The 12125-nt window shown below is 36.4% G+C and overlaps 1 protein-coding gene across 2 annotated transcripts in view; it reads right to left on the bottom strand.

The window, feature by feature from the left end:
- Positions 1 to 9914, bottom strand: part of LOC120417017 (chaoptin) — a 171389-nt gene extending 161475 nt beyond the window's left edge. The window contains exon 1 of one of the 2 annotated variants that reach the window (XM_039578953.2): positions 9474 to 9914. In XM_039578953.2, coding sequence (XP_039434887.1) covers positions 9474 to 9482 — 9 coding nt within the window. In that variant the 5' untranslated portion in view covers positions 9483 to 9914. The remainder of the gene's footprint in view (positions 1 to 9473) is intronic. The other variant, XM_039578955.2, reaches the window with a different exon arrangement.
- Positions 9915 to 12125: the final 2211 nt, after the last annotated feature.

The raw sequence follows: 12125 nt of genomic DNA, 5'->3' as shown, positions 1-12125 counted from the left end.
ATTGTCCACGAGGGGGGGGGTGAGATTTCCAAAAAAGTGTCCACGTGGTTTGTTGATGGTCCCAAGAAAAACATACAAAAAAATCCATTCCCGGAATTCGGGGAGAATTACTCTCCTAAATCTAAAATTCGTTATTTTTATTGTAAGTAACATGCTGCTGATTTTAAATATTTTTGATCAAAATTTCTGAAAACAGACTATTTTTCAGTTACTTGCAAATCACTCGCTCTTTTTTTCGGTTTTTGGATATTTTTTGACGCATGAAAATATAATTCCTGACACAAAAATTCATCAAAATCCTGGTGAGCCCGAAGTTACCGGAGGTATCGCAATTTTTTTGACAATTTTTTATATATTTTTGCAACAGTAATTCTGCGCACTCCAGGCTAATGGTATTAAAATTGGCCAGTGGAAGTTTTTCTGTAATAAATATTGGCTTTAAATCTGTATATTTTATAGGAAATATCAACGCATTCTTGGGTTCAAATCTGATAAAAATGTGAACGAATTTTCCAACTAATTTTCTTAAATTTTATAAATATTTGATCAGTTTTTCCATTGATTACTTTTTTCATGCTCAAAAAACCGTCAATTTCAAAATGAACTCTTCAACGTCAACCCGATCGCTATCATCACACGGAAAAGCTCGCGAAGCCCTTCTTTAAGCAGCCCCACTTATCCTTTTTTCACATCATTTTTTTTCGGAGCCCTTCTAACCGCACATACTGTGAAGGATCCATTTCCTGTGTGACGGGTTTGCTGGATTTGGTTACGTTGTATCCCGGTCTGTGTCTGCTGGGTCGACCATTGTGTCACCATCCATCCATCCCCGAGCAGAAGAAGCCACTCGAGAGGGTGAGGAAGAGAGGTTCCAGGCTGGAAATCCTTGGGAGGTAAAATTTATCCATTACACAGCAATAAAAAAAATAATTGAAAAATATGTTGAAATTTAAAAAAAAAATCAGAAAAAGCAGTTTTTAATTAATTTTATAATTGAAAAGTTATCAAAAAACAGAATACAAAGTTGAACAGACTTGAAATTGTGAATAATTATTGACTTTTTTTTACTATGACCAGCAAGTTAGTAAAAAATCATGAAGAAAAAGCAACACCAACAAAGGAAAAACCCCATTACGATAATCACGCTAAGACGATCTTCTTATGCTGATACCGATGGGTTTGCGCTGGCTCTGTGTAGCTTTGTGTGCTCGTACTACACTTATATTAGGGCAAAATCGCTGAACAAGCCACAACTGCAAGCGCCCTTCTCCCGAATTTCCTTCTCTCCTTCTTCAAGCCACCCACGCAAAATGGGTTTTCCAAGGGGAAGGTGCACAAACTGCTCTCGTTTCCGGTTTCCTGTAGGAGAACATCCTTTTCCTTTCTGCGAGGAGGAGTTCAACAACCATACGCTGGTATACAGATCTGATTTATGGCGTCAACTTGAGAGAATTCTTAGTAATTTCTAACCAAGTCTGTAACGCTGAAAACAAATTTATGTCATATTCATGTTTTATAAATTTCAATCAATATTTTTTACGTTAAGTTAATATTTCCTAGCCCTCAAAGCAAAAACACTAACGTACTGTATTTGTATCCCATCGCGTGTGTCTCTAATTAAGTAACCATAAATGAATACTTTTAACGTTCCGCGAGACAAGGGCCCTTATTCAGCACTGGAGCAGCCATATAGAAGCCAGTGTGACATGTGGGTGTGGAAATTGTCGTCGTCCACCGCACCCGCGGGACCTGCTTCCTCCTCCACCAGTCGTGGAGGGGCACATCGCGACGCTACGTGACTCAGATGATGAATACTGATTACATCACACGTACGGCCCCTGCACACATACGCACACACAAATAAACACGTGGTGAGGTGCTCAGTGCAGTGGGAATTGTTTTCGCGGCCGTTCAGCTAGAACGAGGCTTGCTATCCCCCATCGCAGCGTGATCTATTTTGGTTCTTTGTGTTTAAAAGGGTGTGAATTTGGGACGAAATACCTTTTTCAGCATTTCTTAAATTTCCACATATTTTATTTTAAAACAAAAATAACTGTCAGTTACAATTATTCTTAGTTTGTAACCACTACTAGCCATGATTTCATAAACAAAAATTCATGAATATTCAAAAATATAATTCATAAATTCATGAATTGGGTACTAAAGCCCTATGTAATTTTTTATGTACAACGGTAAAAACACGATTAAAATCCATTTCTGATCACTTTTTTTTATTTTAATGTAAAATTTTGTTTTGACAAGACAACATTTTTTCGATTGATAAACTATGGTCCCGTTGGAACGAGCTGTCAAGTAGGAGCTTTTCTGTCAAGAAAGACCGCGAGGTTAATTTTTCAAAATTGATTTAAAAATCCATTTTAAAAATAAGCTTTATCGCTGTAAACAATAATATCGACGCCAACATTTCAAAAAGCATCATGTACAAACCATGCGTTTTGAGAAAAACGCATTTGAATGTTGAGCATCTATTTTCAATTCCCATTTTAATATAAAAGCAAAATAAGATGTTCTAATGATAACAAACGATGAAAAACGTTGCTTTTATTGATACTTGATCATCCAAATTCAATAAAACATTATTTCCGTAATTTTATTTGAGAAAAACAAACATAACTTCTTTTGAAAACACCAACTTCTATATCACCCTGCTGTCATTGAGGGGGACGCTTTGTTATGATTCGTTTTTCTTCGCCGAATGTACATGGCGCTTTGTTCATGTTGCTTTTTTTTCGTCACGAGGTTCATGTAGTCTTTTGTTTGACAGGTTGACAGGGCTATATAAACAGGGACTGCTGATGGCAGAGATTTTGTTTATGTTACTTTATTTAAAATCATGATTAAACAGACTTTATTGAAGTAACTTTTGCTCATTTTTGGTGGAGAGGTAGCTTATTAGGAGTACTTTCAGAATATGCAATAACCCGGAAAGTGTCAAAATGTACATGATGCCTTTTGAAATGTTACCGTCGATATCAGCAATTTGAGTTTCATTTTAGGACCCAATTATTATGCACGATTGCATGAGAGCAGTTCTCTAGGATTTCGGTCATTCGATTTTTTTTTGTATTTTTTAATCAGGCTGAAACTTTTTTGGTGCCTTCGGTATGCCCAAAGAAGCCATTTTGCATCATTAGTTTGTCCATATAATTTTCCATACAAATTTGGCAGCTGTCCATACAAAAATGATGTATGAAAATTCAATAATCTGTATCTTTTGAAGGAATTTTTTGATCGATTTGGTGTCTTCGGCAAAGTTGTAGGTATGGATATGGACTACACTGGAAAAAAATGATACACGGTAAAAAAAATTGGTGATTTTTTTAATTAACTTTTTATCACTAAAACTTGATTTGCAAAACAACACTATTTTTATTTTTTTTTATTTTTTGATATGTTTTAGAGGAGATAAAACGCCAACTTTTCAGAAATTTCCAGGTTGTGCAAAAAATCATTGAGCGAGTTATGAATTTTTGAATCAATACTGATTTTTTCAAAAAATCGAAATATTGGTCGCAAAAATTTTTCAACTTCATGTCAAGACTAACATTTCAAAAGGGCTAAACTTCAATATTACGCCCTTTTAAAATGTTAGTCTTGATTTGAAAAATTTAAAAATATTGTTTTCGAAAAGATCGGAAAATTTTACAAATGTTTCATATCTTAACATTGAAAATCGGACCATTAGTTGCTGAGATATCGACATTGAAAAAATGGTGGGCTGTTTGGGTGAGACTTAGAAAACATCAATTTTCCTGTTTTTAAACCTTTGCATTGCAATATCTCAGCAACTAAAGGTCGTATCAAGAAAGTCCGGAGAAGCAAAATATAGAGAATTTTCTCAGCTATTCAAAAATATTTTTTTCAAAAGTGGGCAAACATGTGCACTAATTTTAAAAAATGAAAAACTGCGACTATTTTCACAAAAGTCACCTAAAAATGGATTTAACATGAAAACGGTGCACTGTATCAAAATTTCACTAAAGTACTTTTTGATTGCAAATTTGATTTTACATCGAAAAATGAAGTTGAAAAATTTTTGCGACCGATATTTCGATTTTTTGAAAAAATCAGTATTGATTCAAAAATTCATAACTCGCTCAATGATTTTTTGCACAACCTGGAAATTTCTGAAAAGTTGGCATTTTATGTCCTCTAAAACATATCAAAAAATAAAAAATAATAAAAATAGTGTTTTTTTGCAAATCAAGTTTTGGTGATAAAAAGTTAAATAAAAAAATCATCAATTTTTTTTTACCGTGTATCATTTTTTTCCAGTGTAGTCCATATCCATACCTACAACTTTGCCGAAGACACCAAATCGATCAAAAAATTCCTTCAAAAGATACAGATTTTTGAATTTTCATACATCATTTTTGTATTGACAGCTGCCAAATTTGTATGGAAAATTATATGGACAAACTAATGATGCAAAATGGCTTCTTTGGGCATAAAGAAGGCACCGAAAAAGTTTCAGCCGGATTAAAAAATACAAAAAATAAAATTGAAGAAAAAAGACCGATTTCGTAGAGAATTGCTCATGAGTAAAATTCATGAAGTCATAAAAACTATCACCAAATCATGCATCGAAATTCATGATTTCTCGCTCAATTTTTTTTCCGTGTTGTTGATTTTGTTGTCTGATTAGGCTTCTCCTAATGAGCTTCCTTGCTTTAAGTCATGGGAAAGTGGCAGAAGAAAAATGATTTATGATAGATTTGTCGAGAACTTAGTTTTCAACGTTTTGTTGAGACATTGCTCAAATAACTTACCCCTTCACAGTATTTTTTAATCTTTGTTCAGAAGCTCGTTTTGGTAATTTTTAGTACAATTTCGTTTATTTTTTTAATCAATTAATTTATTTTATGTTGAGAAATAGCTATTTAAAAAAAGAGTTTTTGTTTGCCTGTTATGGACCCTCTTCTCCTTTAGTGGCCCTTTGCCCGAAATTGAGCAGTTCCTGGTTTCATTTTAGTAAAGTTCCATTAATTTACATTATTACACAAAATATTACATACTCATTTGACTGAGTCAATATATTTGTGAGTAAAATGTTGTTTAACAACCTTTTTGCTAGTATCCAACTCCAAGAAATCAATTAAGCTCGGTTCAAATGATGCATCCGGCCAACAAGAAAGGACAATTTCACAATTATTTAAGAGACGCCCACAAACGATGCCGAAGCTGGCAAAAATGCATCTTGACAGAATGAATAATAAGATTACAATTGAGGCGTAATAAAGCCTGTTGCAGCAAGTTTTTTTAACAATAAAGTTGAATGACTCACAGCAAGTTGGAAGTAATTCTAACTAATAATAATAAGATAATAAAGGTTTAAAAAAAAAGCGTTTTAGAGAGTTAAGGGCTCTTTGTGAAACACAGTAAAAAAATCATAGTAATATTACATCTGGGAAGAAGTACATCTTTCATGTAAAAAAAAAAAAAATAATTTTATCACTTTTCTGGTGTAATGTATCTTTTTCAGTATAAATTGAGGAAAAACTACATTATAAAAGAGGTAATATTCAACCTTCCAAAATTACACCTTCTTAAATTACACATTCCAAATTTATACATTTTTTTGCCTTTCTTACAAACGAAAGGTTTAAGGTTTGCTTTTGGAAAAACGCTTTTCTCAGAAATCTTAAAAAATCGTGCGCGGCGGGGAGTCGTCCCAGAAAAAAATCCTATTACTAATTTGAAGGTTTTGATGCGCTCTTTCGATTGAATTTTGGCCCGAAACCCAGAACTCAAAGCTTGATTATTGAGAGCTCTTTTTCCGGAAAACCTGTGTGATGTCTGTATCTGCTCTTAAAAATTTGTGTCTTCCATAATTGGAAAACCGCTCGTAAAACCCACAATTTTTATAAGTCAGATCTGTAGCAGTGGGGTCGGAGACGAACATTCTATTTTCCGATTCACAATTTTCGACCAGTAAATGTGGTCAAAGCCATTTTAGAGGTATTTTTCGTCCCGCCCGTGTGGATCAATCGGACCGCGCACTGGACTCACAACCCAGAGGTCGCCGGTTCGAATCCCGCGGCGGGCGCTCTAAAATTCTTTGTGTAAATATGGGTATTCGGCGCCGTCGCTCCGTGCCATACTTTCATACACTTAGAAGCCCAGGGCGGCGAAGTCCTTGTAGATAAAAGGAAGACACTAGTGGTTGGTACTAGCAATGGTGGCCGACAGCTATAAAGTCAACTTCGTTTTTTTTTTCGTCGTTTTTGGACTTTTTTACAGATAACACTAACAAATTAAAAGAATTCAGTTTCAAACAAAAAGCCATTCGAAAACATGCGCCATAAACTGCTTGGGCCCAAAATTTTAAGCTTTTCCAAAATTTATTTCCAGAGATATAGCCATATAACTGTTTTACGTCTTATGTTTACCCTATTTTTTCCTATTAAATTTTTGGTTTTATACAGAATCATGTACTGAACATCAAATTCAAAGTCCCAGCCCATTTTCGATCGAAAGCATTTGGTATGAATTGTATTCGAGTAAATTTTGGTATTGATCAGACGGTTGGTTCAAAAGTTATAGCTGTATGATTTTTCTTTACATAAAGAGTAAATTTCTGAAAAAGGTGAGGGATCATTCAGAATCATTCTCCCCAATGATTTATTTACAATTTCACTCGAATTTATCTTTCCAACTGAGTGTTCACGACTCGATCAAACTTCTCAACAAATTTTACATCGATTGGATTCCGCACTTTTATTTGAGAGCGTTTGACTTTTTGCCTTTCTTACAAAAGAAAGGTTTAAGGTTTGCTTTTGGAAAAACGCTTTTTTCAGAAATCTTAAAAAATTCGTGCACGGCGAGGATTCGTCCCAGGAAAAAATCCTATTACTAATTTGAAGGTTTTGATGCGCTCTTTCGATTGAATTTCGAAATTCGAAGTCCCGGCTCGTTCTCGCAAGTCGTCAAGTCGAAGCATAAACGACAGCACTTTTACGCTTGCGCGTTTTACGCTGCGCGTGAAAGTGTGTTTTCTGGCTTCTCACAAACGATCGACAAAGTGCAATATCGATACATATTTTTTTAAGTTAATCATAGACTACACGGAGAAAAAAGAGTTCCCAAAATCGTGAACACCCGTTCATGAAATAGGGAACCACGAACAAAGTGTTCAAATTCCATGGTACGTTTTTGAAAATCGTACCATGGCATTTGAACACTTTGTTCGAGGTTCCCATTTTCATGAACGCTTGTTCACGATTTTGGGAACTATTTTTTCTCCGTGTAACATTAAAGACTGAGTACCTTTTATTTTTTTTCTAATAATGTCAATCAAATATGTTTTTCTTAATTGAATATAATTATCTTGCGACCCATAATGTACCTCTCAAATTAAAAAAAATGGCATTCGAAGTTTAGCCTAAAAAGATTCGAAGCTGTAGGTCAAATTCTCACTGGGTGGTATCATTATGTTTCTGAAAAATTAATTGCACCAATATATTTGTCGGAGTCTCATCATTTTTTAAGAAAGGCTCTATTTCAACGATTTTTTTTTCAATTCCTTTAAAATTGCACATTGAACGATTCTGGAGAAAAAATTTAAAGAAGCGGTACGACATTGCTCCTAGGGACTATCCATAAACCACGTGGACACTTTTTGAATCTCAGAAGGGAGACCCCTGGATTGAGCTAACGACCTAACCTCTAGGTTAGACCGGGGCCAACATTTACTTCCCCGTTGTTTTTAATATTGGGACCATCCACAAACCACGTGGACACTTTTTTTGGAAATCTCAACCCCCCCACCCCCCCTCGTGGACAATTGTCCATACAAAAAAAAACTTTTTTGTATGGAGCGTGGACAATCGGCATACCCCCCCCCCCCCCCCCCTAAAGTGTCCACGTGGTTTATGGATGGTCCCATTCGAGGACAAATGAATGGTTATTGTAAAAGTTCTGATAAATTTTCATAGCAATCACTATTCTTTGGGATGAAAAATGTCCGGCCTTGTCGTTCTTAATTAATCTAGTCACTGGTCTCACTCAAATTATTACAGCTCTTAAAAAGAGTGAGAGAGAGATTTTAATTCATAAATAAAATAAATAGTCGTTTAAGGTAAAACAAATGAAAACTTTTTGAAATACGACGTATAATAAAGATTATTTACAAACTAATAAAATTGGGTTGAGATATCATGCGCCTCCTCCCATGGTGCTTTCCATGGGGAATATGTTTTTCATTCTCTAAAAAACGCAATTTTCACCAATAGAATATTTTAAATCGTACATATCCTGAATCAGAAAGGTAAAAACAACTTTCTACAAATAAATATTCCATGGGTCATTAGGGTGTAATATCAAAATCGATTTTCCAGCACAGCATTATTTTAGTTCCTTTTGGGGTCCTAAACAACTCCCCAAAGTTTGGTAACGATTGGTTTAGTCCTCACTCTGCGCAAAGCGATTCAATTTCCCATACAAATTTGTATGGGAAAAATCATTTTTTTGAATTATGATATTTAAAAAATCCAAGTTTCACGCTATACTAAAACCGGATTCATATTCGGATGCTCTGAAATGTGCTCTACAACTTTCCCTAAGAGAGTATGGTGCTAACTTGCTCCTGAAAGAAGATACAGCGTCCTCAAAACTCGTCTAAAACGTGATTTTCGATCAAAAAACACGTTTTAGACGAGTTTTGAACACGCTGTATCTTCTTTCAGCAGTAAGTTAGCACCATACTCTCTTAGGGAAAGTTGTAGAGCACATTCCAGAGCATCCAAATATGAATCCAGTTTTGATATAGCGTGAAACGTGGATTTTTTAAATATCAAAATTTATAAAAAATGATTTTTCCCATACAAATTTGTATGGGAAATTGAATCGCTTTGCGCAGAGTGAGGACTAAACCAATCGTTACCAAACTTTGGGGAGTTGTTAAGGACCCTATAAGGAACCAAAAAGTTGCTGTGCTAGCTAAATTTGGACAATTTTATTTTTTCCATACAACCATATTACACCCTAATGGGTCATCTCTATTCATAATATTTTGCTTCCACCATACCGTGACTTGCACAATGACCTGTGCCGGTTTGGTGACAGGTCCTTTTACCGAGTATTCATTGAAACCGAAGATATTTAGCTGAAACAGTTTACATAACATGAGACACTTTTAACCACGTTAACACAACAAATAATTAAATCCCATTACGCAATTTTCACCCGATATGTCGCAATACTTTGCAATACCACTCCACAGTGCGTGCAGCATTGTCCAAATAAAAAGTAACCACAGAACTTGAATGAAAATTAAATTAGCATAACCGCACATAATTTAATTAGTGTTTCCCTTTGTGTCTTTTTTTCTTTCATTACTTTCAGACCGATGCCCCGAGTGTGATAAAGAGATTTGGATGTCTGATGTGGCTTATCCGCTTGTCATCGTCCGAAAGTCATCCAAGGAAAATGAAAATTATGTTGAATGGACTAACCCGAGGCATTTTGAAGGCCGTAGATCTCGCGCCGGTGGAACTCCTCGGAGCAGCAGACTTGCACCAACTATCCAGCAACTTAGTCCTTGGAGGTTGTTTTCAACACAGATGATCACTTTTTCAATTGGAACTTCAACCAGCAACACACTCTGAGTTAGGAACAGTCCTTCCGTAACACTGATTAAGGATCAACTAGAGATCCCGCACGCACAGAAAAAAGGACACTCGCGACGGCGACCACGCGGACCTTAGCAAAAACCCCGGGAGGAACTTCACAACCAAACTACCGGACACAACCACTCGGATCGACACTCGGCGAAACAATAAGCTGGATGTCACGGCACCGGTCACCAAATAAGTTGGGTTCCAGAAACTACCCTCCAGCGGGGAACCTCGGGTACTCTCTACAGCCAAGTCCAGGGCGGCCTTAATCTAATTATCTCCCCTTTTTCGCGTGCCTCCTCTGCCCCAATCCCTACGACGACCTACGACGACACTTTCCAGTGTAAACCTTTTCAAAGTGTGAGTAGCGTTGAGTCCAGAAATCGTCAGCCAAACTGTCTTCTTACAAGTGTCCACTTTCCAGGGCCACCGGGAGTTGAGCAGCAGCGTGGTCTCTGGAAGAAGTGCAGGGTGGTTACTCCGTTTGGAGAAATCAAAACGATTTGAAGATTTGAAAAGATAAATAAAATCACACAAAAAAAACTTAACGAATAGTTCCTAAAATTTCGATTTTTGTATTTTTGTTCATCCCAATGTCTGAAGAAGTCATTTCAAATAACTGAAACAAGTCGCCACCATGCCACTTACAAACGCACACACACACACACACCCTATGAGCAGGCAGGGTTGGCGCGAACCGGCCGAATGCGTTGATTCTGGATTTAAGTTTCCAGAACGTGTCCAGAAGTCCAACAAGTAGCGAACTCACTTACTCTGGGCCAACACAGAGGAGCAGCATATCTCCCTGTGTGTAATTCGAGCCCCAGCAGACTTTGGAGGCCGTACCAACGTTAGTAAGTATAGTGTTCTGGATGTTCTGCTAACTAAACCATGTGGCCCGGCTTATGCGAGCGCCCCCTCCCACCCATCCGTCATCAGCCAGCAGCGGCCAAAGTCGTTGTTTAGTGGGCGAAAACATCCACTCTCTAGAAAGTGGAAAATATAAAGAGTGCTGATGGTTGTAAATAAATTAGCATCGGTTGACCTACATGAACCGGTAATTAATTAATGGCCACGGACGCGACCAGACTATAGTCGCGGTGAACGAGATAAGCCCCAAACTGATGGGGTGGCTGAGTGCATCTTGGAGACTTTTTGTCGTCGCCAGAAAGATTGTTGATTCTTCAATGATAAAGAACTGTGACTAGGTGTTTTGTGTGACCTGTTGAGTAAAATTTTACAGAAAAGAACGCTTTTTGATTTCCAGCTAAGTCTGTTTTTTCAGTATTTTTTTCCCCGCTGATTCTATATCAAATTAAAAACGTTACTTAATCCACCTTAAGGTGGTTGGTGCCTTCCTCATATTCATATAGTATATTAGATTGTATTTACAAAATTGGACAGCATTTTTTAGTTTCTTTTTCAAAGTCCCCAACATTTGGGGACGATTGGTTTTGTATTGGGAAAAATTGGTTAAGATAATCACTAGAATCTAAAATAAAAGGTCTATTGATTACCCATCGAACGATGGTCGCATGTTGATCAAATTCATCAAAATATCTGAGATCTGGCTTCAAAAAAGTGTAAACAAATCTTAAACCCATCAAAGTCACTTCGTTTTACGGACGGTCTTATGATTACGCATCCAACGATGGGTCGCATGATTGATCAAGACATCATTTTTATCGAAATATCTGAGAGCCGGCCTCCAGAAAGTACTAAAATATCACTTAAGTGCTCATAACTTTGTATAGGGTTGTCAGGTCTTTAATCTTTTGGGCTCATTGGAAACATCTTTCAAATACCTTTCTAAAATTGTACAACAACCCTTTTTACAATCTCCCCACTTAAGTAATACTTAAAAACTTTTCTGAGGCCGGATCTCAAATATTTTGATGAAAAGTTGTCCGAATCTATCATGCAACCCATCGTTGATAGGTAATCAAAAGACCTTTCCAACAAGCCCAAAAGATTGAAGATCTGACAACCCTATCAAAAGTTATAAGTACTTAAGTGTTTTTAATAAACTTTTTTTGAGGCTGGATCTCAGATATTTTGAAAAAAATTTGCGAGGAAGGCACCAACCACCTAAAGGTGGATTAAGTAACGTTTTTTTAACATGTTTCAGGGGCTTAAAAGGATTTTTGCGCTAGAGTTAACGTGAAGCCTGAAGGCAGTGCCGTATTGACAGCGCGACTCCAGTTTTTGGATAACGCCGTAAGTTAATCAAATTCTATCTGTTGCAGACGATAAATATAAATATAGCAAGCAATCTGTCGAGTTTTGAAGAAATTGATTTAACGGTGCACATCAACCAAAGCTTTTGCACCCAGATTTTATTACAAACATTTTTGTATCCTAAAAATTATGAATACTATCGAAATATATTTTTAATTCATTCCCTAAAGTACTATCCACAAGTCCACAATAAAGTTTGACTAATTTTACAACCCCGTTGTTGCAGGATTGGGTCCGTAAGTTAGACAATTT

The sequence above is a fragment of the Culex pipiens genome, chromosome 1 (genome assembly GCF_016801865.2).
Source record: "Culex pipiens pallens isolate TS chromosome 1, TS_CPP_V2, whole genome shotgun sequence".
NCBI classification, from domain to species: domain Eukaryota; kingdom Metazoa; phylum Arthropoda; class Insecta; order Diptera; family Culicidae; genus Culex; species Culex pipiens.
Note: the sequence above shows the minus strand (reverse complement) of the source record. Positions and strands in the feature narration are given on the sequence as shown.